The sequence below is a fragment of the Ostrea edulis genome, chromosome 4 (genome assembly GCF_947568905.1).
Source record: "Ostrea edulis chromosome 4, xbOstEdul1.1, whole genome shotgun sequence".
In the NCBI taxonomy this organism is placed as follows: Eukaryota; Metazoa; Mollusca; class Bivalvia; order Ostreida; family Ostreidae; genus Ostrea; species Ostrea edulis.
The window spans coordinates 61011190-61022697 of record NC_079167.1 but is presented as its reverse complement, the minus strand read 5'-3'; the positions used below and the strand labels follow the sequence as shown (position 1 = coordinate 61022697).

The 11508-nt window shown below is 34.3% G+C and overlaps 2 protein-coding genes across 2 annotated transcripts; both read left to right on the top strand.

Annotated features, from left to right (window-relative positions):
* Window positions 1-748: 748 nt before the first annotated feature.
* Window positions 749-2467, top strand: LOC130054232 (uncharacterized). The gene is made up of 2 exons (XM_056163259.1): window positions 749-1245; window positions 1944-2467. Exons 1-2 carry the CDS (start codon window positions 852-854, stop codon window positions 2405-2407), a joined length of 858 nt encoding a protein of 285 aa, XP_056019234.1. The 5' UTR covers window positions 749-851; the 3' UTR covers window positions 2408-2467.
* Window positions 2468-8270: 5803 nt separating this feature from the next.
* On the top strand, window positions 8271-10906 carry LOC130053820 (toll-like receptor 4). The gene is made up of 2 exons (XM_056161419.1): window positions 8271-8769; window positions 9682-10906. Exons 1-2 carry the CDS (start codon window positions 8271-8273, stop codon window positions 10308-10310), a joined length of 1128 nt encoding a protein of 375 aa, XP_056017394.1. The 3' UTR covers window positions 10311-10906.
* Window positions 10907-11508: the final 602 nt, after the last annotated feature.

Below are 11508 nucleotides of genomic sequence, written 5' to 3'. Positions count from 1 at the left end.
TGATTAAAGCTTATATTTTGATGATCGGTATCCATGATGAAAAATGTTTATTGATTGATTGTATATTGTTTAATGTCCCTCTCAAGAATTTTTCACTCATATGTAGACGTCACCATTGCCAGTGAAGGGTTGCAAAATTTAGACCTATGCTCAGCGCTTACGGCCTTTGAGCAGGGAGGGATCTTTATCGTGCCACGCCTGCTGTGACACGGGGCTTCGTTATTTGCGGTCTCATCCGAAGGACCGCCCCATTTAGTCGCCTCTTTATACTTACGACAAGCAAAGGGTACTGAGGACTTATTCTAACCCGGATCCTCACGGGAAGAGGCTTCCATGACCGGTATATAGAGATTAATTCTGGCTAATTATAATAAATAAATATTTGAAACAGCTAAATGCAAAGAGAACAAATTGAATGCACTCTGGCTTATTGATAAGCACATAGGACACCAATTTTACCTCCAATTTGTAATCAGTAATGTATGTAGAAATAATAGAAATGTACAGTTTGCAAAATTTCCTTCAGACTTTCACCATCAAAGGATTCCGAATGTTTTTCCTCTTCCAATTAAGGATATCTATATAACCAACTTAAATTATATGTACACTACATACTCTACATAGGCGGTCCCTGGAGCAACACGTCTTACATAAAGCATTGTCAGAGAACAAGGATATATTGATTCCCTACAAAACCTTTATAGTAAAAGATTAGGATACCACGTTTTTATCACAAAGATCATAGTTCATTCATTGGTAGAAATGATAAGAAAAACCAGGTGAAATCGGCAATATATGTACAAGTATACATACATTGTCACCAGTTGCCGTTTCGTCGAAAATATTAAGAAATGGAATTGAACTATTACGCATTTCCTTGGTTCTTTTTGGGGATCATTTTACTTGCGCAAGTGGTGCACACTGAAGCACTTCATACTGATGAAAATGAAGAATTTTCCGAATTTCGAAAACGTTTAGAAGACCTGACAAGTACTGTTCATTTACAAAGCAAGTACATTGGCATTCTCCAAAGGACTGTCCAACAACAAGGTCGATTGTTACGACGCATGGGGCTAAAGGATGAAAGTAATTACAAATCATACAAAGTCTTTGATAACGAGACCGCAAAGCAAACAGTTTTCTCGAAATCGAATGGGAACCATTTCAGGACAAGCAGGTCAGCAGCTCTAACCGAAGACCGCAAATCAAAGGCTGATGGAAATACTACGGGTATCTTTCGAAAGGGTGAGCCATTTTCAAAGATCTCTGTCGAAATGCACCCCATGTTAAAAACTTTACTAAAGTTTCCATTTATGATTTTATCCTTAGCAAAATTTGCGATTAAAGTAATTCCACCCTCCTGTGACGTCAACAGATTTTGCAAAGTCACTGATTTGATAAGATCCATGTATGACAGGCACATAAATTTTGTTGGAGTCTTTTTCAATAGCTATTGTAAAAAATCTTGATAACCATAAAATATTTCAAAATTCTAGGTTATGTATGAATAATGAATTATATGTTTCAAAATATTAAATCCAAGGGCAATAACTGTTTTCATTAAATTATATATCAAGTCCATTATGCGATAAATTTCCTTTATTTTTCGCAAAGGTTTTGTATATTGTTTTAAAAAAACAGTTTCATGAAATTGTTATGAATACTATTATATCGTTATAACCAGTTTTTGTGAAATTTGGTAATGCTGTTTAAAGAAAATTGCAATTTTATGACGTTGATAACAGGTACATGTATATGCGTGCTACAAAAATGTAATTTATATGAAAAATTATTAATACCGCAACATACTTATTCTATCATTTGTATTTCTTTTAAAATAAGATTTATTATGTGAAGAAATAACATTCAAACATAAAATTGAACCAATAATTCTAGATAGGTGGAATTGCCCTAAGGAGAAAATGTATATTTATGTTCAACAGAACGACTCCTCTATCAGCCAACACCATCTACACAGACAGATGAAAACGTCATAGCCTTTTATGCGTATCTTTCCACTGATGTCAATTCTCTCGGATTATCGGAAACTTTGAAATATGACGTAGTGAAAACCAACCAAGGCAATAGCTATCATTCAAGTTCTGGCGTCTTCGTGGCTCCGGAATCCGGTTACTATGTTTTTACTTGGACAGTCCGATCTTACCACTATGGAGACTCAACGGCGGAAAGTTTTTCTACGGAATTGGTCATTGATGGTACTATTTATGGAAGTGCATTCTTGCGCGCTCACCTTGAAGACGATAATCAGTCAACTGGAACTGTCGTTGCATATATCAACAAAGGTCAAGATGTGTATGTGAGAACCCATTCAAGCTACGCTGTGCAAGGAAGTATTCGAAGTAACACGCACGGCAGGTCTTGTTTCTCAGGATGGAAAATTAACTAATCTTTCATACGGTATTCCTTTTCTATTGTACAACGAAATAAAATCGTTCAATACAACAAATAGTTTTTCATCAACAGACAAAAAACCCTGAAACATGTTCTAGCAAAGTATGTCTAAATATGAGATTGTATGCTTAAATATCAGACATGCGATTACTTTGAAACAAAGATCCAGCCTTGATTTTATTAGTCAATAAAGAAATAGAGATGATTTTGGCCACTGTATGTAAAACTTATACGGTACAAATTTTGATGCACCAGATGCGCATTTCGACAAAGTCTATATATATATATGCCAAATGTCTCTTCAGTGGTGCTCAAGCCGAAAGTTTTGATATCCGAAATAACAGTAAACTTGTAGGCCCTAAGAGCAATTTTAGGGAAAAACAGAGTGCCAAAAAATGGAGTCAAAATCGTCTAAGGATAAGAGCTATGCATGAGGGAGATAATCCTTAATTTTGAAATGAATTTCTAAATTTTAGTTAATTTGTTGTTGGGAAAGGTCGCCCGTTACAGGCCGAAAATTGATTTATTAAAAAGCGAAAACTATTTCAAAATAACTGAATTCGTATAGATTTATTAAGGGTGCAGTACATATGCTTTATATTTTATGTTAAATATTAATTATAATTAAAAGATATCAATGCTATGATTTTCTCTCAATAAAATGAAATATAAAACCTCTATTAAATATTCTTAAAACACCACGGTTGTAGAGATGTAAAAATATTTTCAAATTACGACCTGTATTCTTCCGGAAAGGAGCCGAGTACTGACCATGTTACTGTGTTTTTAGCATACCACGTGCTATTTTCCAACAAATCTTGAATATGTGCTTATTTGACTATGTAGCCCAACGCATTTAAACCAATACAGGTAGTTCCTTAATTACAAACACATATGCGTGCATGTGTGTGCTAACTCGATGTAAAATAAAATCTTGCCTACGCCATTATGAAGGTGGCGTGCATGACCCGGATTAGGCTTTGGACAGCTGCACTGTTCCTTTGATAAGCACCTGGCATGAAAGGTGAGAGCCATGGGTCATTCAGGTAAAATTTAAAAACCGAGGTATGGTACAACGGTAGGTTTTTGCATGATAGAATACCGTCATTGCTACGGCTTTAAAGGGAAAGGCAATCCAAAAACATTTTACATGATAAATGATAGGATTAATTATATGATAAAAATTTGTCATACTATTATGTTGATAAACTTCAATACTAATTTAAAAACGGTAAGAATTGAAATTCGTGCCATCTGTAGAGGATGTGGAACTCTTTTGTATTCAAGACCACAAAAATCAATACTTTTGACGTCACACCGTCTGTACCGGTTTTGATGAGATTCTTAGATCATGAATGATGTGCTTGTGGTAGATTTTACGAATAAATAGGTTGATGTCTTCCTGTCAACCAGTTAATACGAAGGGGAGATGTGAAAAAAAGTTTTTTTTAACAAAATTCCTGACCCAACCAAGTCATCTGAAAAGAAAAGACTATGTAAACTGTGAATCCATCATTTGCGTAATGACAAATTGAGGTTCGAGACATTTGTGTGAAGAAAGGTGTATCGTCTGCCTGGTCTGCGACTCGACTGAACGCCTTCTTTTCTTAATTTCTTCTTGCGAAAGAATAGGTTCAAATGTATCTGTTCTTGACTTAAATCTCCAAACTTTACTCTTTGTGACCTATCATGTTTACAGTGCTGTTGATGAAATAAACCGGAACCGACAGTGTGCCGTCATGAATTAAATTTCAATGGCCGCTCTTTTCGCGGCGGATAATTTAAAATGCATGTATACGATATCAGTAAGTAATGCTTTATTCATAAAGCAACAATATGGTAAGTGTTGCCTTTCCCTTTAAGTGCCATGCATAGGTGAAAATTTGTGGCACTTCACCTAAAGCTGATGAGGTTTCAACATAAGTGAAAAAAAATCGCAAATGGGACGTAAAACAACATGCAAAATAACCAAACAATTGTACAAGGAATTTCTTATACATAAAACTGAAACAGTATTGAACAAACAAATTTGTTAGGATCATTTAACGAGAATCTGGTGAAAATTAGCATGTGACACGTTGGCATTACGTATGTATAATCTGATAATATGCAATTTAAGGTAAGAAAAAAGAACAACATTAAACAATCGTCTGCAAAGGGACAGCCAATTGGACGAGTGACGAAGAAATGGTTCTAGTTGAAGAAGCTTAAATGCTGTGTTATTTGTAAATATCTAGTAAACAAAAACTTAAGGACGTTATTGAAGGAAAATGTGTTAGCAATAGTGCCTGATAAAAATTCTGAGTTATTTGTATGAATTCAAATTAACGATACCTTGACAGGATTAATTGAAAATATTGTACTATAACGAGGTTTATACCAGGTGTCACATCCAATTTGCATATATTCACGCAAGCAAGAGTCCAAATAGATCTTTTCCGGAAGAAAAACGTTCTAAACACTGAATATGTTTTTCTTTCACTGAAAAATTAATGCTTCAACTCTTTAGAGAACTTTCGATTCAAAGAGTGTCCATGGGTACAAGTATTACCTTTTTAAAGAAAAAGGTACGATTATCTACTAAAAAAGGCCAAAAAGATTTCACTGTTTGTTTTGAATGTGTCTTGAATAAAGCTTGATCTGTGTTTTAAGTAAGTCGAATATATGCCAAGTATACTATCTCAACTTAAATCAAAGTTGTTACTTATTTGATAGCATTGTTACGCCATATATAAGACTTTTCATGCCTTCTTTTCAAAGAGAGCTTGATAAACATCCAGATTATTGCTTAGGAAAAGGTGTGCTCATCTGTCAAGCAAAATAAAATTAATATATATTGTGTGTTAATGGAAGATAAAAAATTGTATTTGAATATGAATTTGCTCGAAGCATGGCTGTATGTTATCTTAAAGGAAAACCCCTGAATTTATGAATTTTTTTCATTGATTTTGGTATTTTTGCAATTTTATGCCAACCTCACGCTCCTGTCGTATAATACAAAGCAATTTTGGATCAAATTAATTGATATATATATATATATATATATATATATATATATATATATATATATATATATATATTCCTTCTTTGAATGCCAGATTTTGAGGACTCCTACTGAAATAATCCACTTTCTGGGCCAGATGACTGTAGAAACTGTACCTGCTTCTTAGAAAACTAGCGTCTTTATCAGAAGTTCGATAAGTCTCGCTTTGAGTTTATACATGTAAAGTTTACTATGGAGTATACACAAACACCTGGTTGGTAGATGCTATTGACAAAAAAAGCGCAATGTATGGATATAATGTTTGAAAATCAATGATTAGGCTTACAGGTTACAACGAACGACCAAGATCAGAGCTCTCATACAAATAAGTCTAAATGATTCTTGATAATTTTTCATGAATTTGTTACATTAATATAAACAAACTTCGCCGCTCAAAGTTCTGTCAACTTTATAAATTGCATTGTCTAATATATGTTTTTGGAAGACATTTGTTGGGTGTTTCTATATATCTATTTTAGGTTGTAACAATCTAGTTTGCCACTACAACCTGCCAATAGGTCAAATGCTTTCTGACGTGTCTCATATCAATTGTTAGGCCGTTCTGATTTTGACTGTGGATTACTCTGTTTACCTGATCAATATATAGGGCCCACTGCAGGTGTGGCCGGTCAACAGGGATTGTTTATTCCTCCTGGGCACCTGATTCCACCTCAGTGTGTCCAGGGGTCCGTGTTTGACCAAATCTTAATTTTGTATTCCTTATTGGAATTATGAGATTGATTACTGTTCGTTATCTTCATCTTTTCATTTCAAGAAAAAAGAATACACCAGTTGTAATTCACCGCAAGTTTTTAACTGTTTACGTTTGTATCATTGATATAAGTACATGTCATTAGTTTGTATCATTGATATAAGCACGCGTCATAGTTTGTATCATTGATATAAGCACGCGTCATTAGTTTGTATCATTGATATAAGCACACGTCATTTGTTTGTATCATTGCTATAAGCACACGTCATTAGTTTGTATCATTGATATAAGCACGCGTCATTAGTTTGTATCATTGCTATAAGCACAGGTCATTAGTTTGTATCATTGCTATAAGCACAGGTCATTAGTTTGTATCATTGCTATAAGCACAGGTCATTAGTTTGTATCATTGATATAAACACGCGTTCTTAGTTTGTATCATTGATATAAACACGCGTCCTTAGTTTGTATCATTGATATAAGCACACGTCATTTGTTTGTATCATTGCTATAAGCACACGTCATTAGTTTGTATCATTGCTATAAGCACAGGTCATTAGTTTGTATCAATGATATAAACACGTGTCCTTAGTTTGTATCATTGATATAAACACGCGTCGTTAGTTTGTATCATTGATACAAACACGTGTTATGGGTACCATGGAGGGAAAACGCTATCTGTAATGGGGGTTACTAGTATTTAAACTTTCCTATTTAACAATTAAAGATGAATCAAATTGTGGTGTAGATTTTAAACTTGCCTTCTCATACAATGTATACATGTATTTACTTTTCATTATATGTTTTGTGCATGTATATATCGGGGTGTCCAGCTATCAATTTGATGTTGTATACATCGACATTTGTAAAATGTCCTTATGATACTTTTCGGCTAAAGCCCATATTGTAATTTTTTATATGTTACCAATATATCAATTTTTTTTCAGATGAAAAACACCAGAACAATTTCCTCTCTTTTCCTACAATCATCATTATTATGGAAGAGTTGAGGTTGATGAATATATTGAGCTACATGAAAGTCCAAGGAGTTGCTTTCAACGAATACATCTGATTCGTCAATACCTACGTACTGTAAAGCAGCGCAAGCGTCGGGCATTATAAAGCGTAAACTGACCCAAGGAAGGTATTATCGCATTATATGCCTCAAATTTAAATTCATTCCATAACTGCATGTAATATCATATAACACATTCGCTGATAATGTTCATTTTTCTTTATAGGCATACATGTTCTTCACAATTCTTTTTATTTCCTTCAGAATGAATTTGGTGGGGCTTTAAATATCGTAGTTATTACAAACTTTGCATCGTCATTGTATGATATCATAAAGGAAATGATAATGGACCCGCTTGAAAAACCTTACGTGCTATATAATGATTTTACTCCACCCGAAATTTAACACTAATGAGACACTGAAGATGTGTTAAGAGTATCGTTGATAGCAGGTGAAGCATATTTCGGGTTGGGAAAATTTTCATTTCGATGCTAACCGTTGTCGTGAGTATTTATTGAGCATTTTTTTTATCTAACAAGAAATTAGACTTAAACCGTTTCAACATGAACCTTCCAGAAAAGATCTGGATACTGACAGTATTTTTCCTTTTAAGAGGTGTGGTATCAGAAACCATTCCATCGTGTTCTTCTCTAGAGAAATGTCGGTGTACGAACTCACAGTTTGGAATAAAAGCAGATTGTTCTTCTCTGCATCTGTCCGTATCCCCGGTCTTTCACCGGTCAGTTGCAGTCATTGATTTGAGTTTCAACTTTCTGCAAAACGTCCCAGAAGAGGCGAAACTACCAAGAAATATACAATACCTTAATGTGTCAAATAACATGATCGTAAACATCAAAGACAATGCCTTCTGGGGATTGAAAAAGTTAGTATTTCTCAACCTGTCCAAAAATCAGTTCAGTTTGGATTTTCCAAAATAACTTTTTCGTGATCTCGGAAATCTAAAGACTCTAGACTTGAAAGGCTGTTCAAAGAGAAATGATGTCTACCCTACCCATGCATTGTCTTATCTGCAAAACTTAGAAGCCTTGTATATTGATGGATTACCTCACACTCAGTTTGATTCGGAAATGAAATATTTATCAAAGTTAGCCATTTTAGATGTGTCTGGAATAACAGGGACGTGTGAGATGCCTTTAATTTCAAACAAAACTTTCCAATACTTGCGATTTCTCATCAAACTCGACATATCATTCTGCAGAGTAAAACATATACATGTGGGTTCGTTTTCTTTCCTTAACAAATTACAAGAACTAATTATATCAGAAAACAGAAGACTTTCCTTCAAGGTACTGAAAAACGTAACATATGACCTGCAATTCACCTCTATCAAAATATTTAGATTTGAGAAAATCCACTGCAAGTTTGGAATGGGCACACAAATTCGGATTCACGACATTAAGTACCTAAGGAACACAACTATCCAAGAAATACATGTTGGTGGAAATAGAATTGAGCGGTTTGAAAATGGATTATATCAGTATTTTCCAGACACATTACGATTTATCTCGGGCCCCTATAATGCATTTACATTCGGTCGATACTTGATAGAAACATGTAACTTTGCAGGTTTGGAAAAGTTAGATGCTAGTTACAACAATTATGTGAAGCACATTGACCTAACAGATGTATTATGTGATGATGGGAGTTCACAAAACATAGAGAGAGAGGACAAAAGACATCATCATCCTTACTACAGAGATAATGTTAAATCAGCGGCTTTCGACAGACAACCAGTAAATATTTTTCATTTTTGTTTTCCGCCGAAATTAAAAGAATTGCATTTAAATAATATGGCTCTTGGACGTAATCTTAGATCTTTCACCCAGTCTACTGCTATCGAAACACTATATCTTCAAAATAATTTCTTTTATCAATGGTTGGGAACATTTCTCGATACGAATCAGTTGAAGGTACTGGATTTATCAAATAACTTTTGCCTTCATGTCTCAAACACATTCTTTGACAATACCGGATACTTAGAGACATTACTCCTCAATAAAAACTACCTAGGTCCTAACTTAGCTTCAGCTGAACATGTCCGTGGTGATGTTTTCAAAAACTTAAGGAAATTACGACGGCTTGAAATGAGTCAGAACAAAATAACGACGATGTCTTCTATCATATTGAAAAATGTTACTAATCTTCTTCATCTTGATTTAAGTAACAATGCAATCAGAGAATGGAACGTGCTGGTTGACCACCTACAGCATCTACAGTCTATAGACCTATCCTACAATCAAATTTCCAGCTTTTCAAAATCATCGATGGAAAATTTTGATGAATTGGCAAGAAAAACAAATAGCAGGATAAATTTATTTGGGAATTCTTTGCAATGCACATGTGAAACAAGAGGGTTTATCCGATGGATGTACCAAAGAATGGTATCAAATAAAATAATTTTTGACAATTTCAGAAATTACACTTGTTTACGTGATATTTCCAATACAAATGTGGTAATGAATTTTACTGATATTGAAGAACGTATTTCAGAATTAGACAAGATCTGCGAGTCATTCACAGGTTTGATTGCAGTCACAACGTGCTGTATTGTTATATTTTTGTTTGTTTTATGCTTTGGACTTGCGTATAGATACCGCTGGAAATGTCGATACCTGTATTACATGATCAAAAGTAGATTTCATGGATACCGGGCACTGCGGAGCGATCATTACCGATACGACGCCTTCATATCGTACGCCGATGAAGACCGATCTTTCGTTGTTTCAAAATTCATCCCAGAGTTAGAGGAACAGTCGGGATTACGTTTATGTCTACATAATCGAGATTTTCTTCCCGGTTACGACATTGCAGAAAACATTCTAACGGCTGTACAACAAAGTAAAAAAACAATTGCCATTTTATCTGGCAATTACGTCACATCCTACTGGTGTATGTACGAACTGAACATGGCAAGAATGGAGGGCATCTACTCAAGAGAAGGAGAAGATGTCTTGTTTCTTGTTATTTATGATCACATGCGTTACGAAGACATTCCGCTAACACTAATGGATCTGATGGAAAAGAAATCCTACATTGAATTTCCTAATGATGAATATGGCGATGTTGTTTTCTGGAATAAAGTGAGGGAAACAATAGGACATCACTAAGCTGCAAAACTTTGACTATCGTGCCTTACAATTTCGATTATGTGATCAGTGACCCAGAATGGATTGCATGATCCAAAAAAAAACGTTTAGTAAATTTGAAATTAAAAAACAAAATTCAAAGCAACATCAAAACTTACGACATTTCAACACTTTACACAACCTTCATTCTTTACAATGAATTCACGACTAGTTTTTTTAAAAAATAATATCCATTTGTTTACTTTTTCCTGTAAAGTTTGTTTTTATGAGTATTTTTAGCATTGTTCGTCTGTCCATCAACACTTTCTCTGTGACATGACAACTCAAACAGTTTTCATTGTACAGTTTTCAAATTTTGTACAGAAATAATTTACAATAAGTGGAGGACACCTATATATTTAGGGTCATGTAACTTTGTCTGTATGCATGTCATCATCTTTGTTATTATGAACACTTTCTTTGTGACACGATAACTCAAACAGTTTTTATTATACAGTTTTCAAGTTTTGTACAGGAATAATTTACAAGAGGAGGACACCTATAGATTTTGGGGTCGTGTTACTTTGTCTGTATGCATGTCATCATCTTTGTTATTATGACTATCTATTTACCACTGTCTAAGGGGGGATTATTTGAATTATGATATATATATATATATATATATATATATTCAAACAGTTTTATATTTATAAATAAATATATATATATAGTTCAACCCCGAGTAGGGACGGAAGTCGGTATCCATATAAAGTGAAATTTCTGTGCTTTGTATATAATATTTCTTCACTTAGGGCAGTTATGTTCATTTAAGAGTTCATTGCTATTTCTGTGCTTTATATAAAATATTTCAAATGCAATGTGTATCATGTATGATCCTCTTAAATGTACGTTTAATAACTGTATCCCATTTCCATTCTCAATGACCGTGTAGCGTGTGACAGCGTGGCGAGAATTCCATCGTCATCGAAATTAAGTTTTTTGACTTGCCTAGATGGTCGAGCGGTCTAGCGCGCTGGTTACATGCTGCTAGGAGATTTGGTTCCGCAGGTCGTGAGTTCAACATCGGGTAGGGGTGGAAGTGGGTATTCAAATAAAGTGAAATTTTCTGTGCTTGATATTAAATATTTCTTCACTTAGGGCAGTTATGTTCATTTAATATTCCATTGCTATTTCTGTGTATATAATGTGTGAAAATGAATTATATAAAGTTCTGCAATTT

Bases quoted from the DNA above. Each gene is read 5' to 3' on its own strand.
- LOC130054232 (XM_056163259.1), top strand. From the start codon at position 852: ATGGAATTGAACTATTACGCATTTCCTTGGTTCTTTTTGGGGATCATT. The intron at 1,246-1,943 runs GTGAGCCATTTT...TATGTTCAACAG, and splicing joins TACGGGTATCTTTCGAAAGG to AACGACTCCTCTATCAGCCA.
- LOC130053820 (XM_056161419.1), top strand. From the start codon at position 8,271: ATGAAATATTTATCAAAGTTAGCCATTTTAGATGTGTCTGGAATAACA. The intron at 8,770-9,681 runs GTTTGGAAAAGT...CTGATATTGAAG, and splicing joins AGAAACATGTAACTTTGCAG to AACGTATTTCAGAATTAGAC.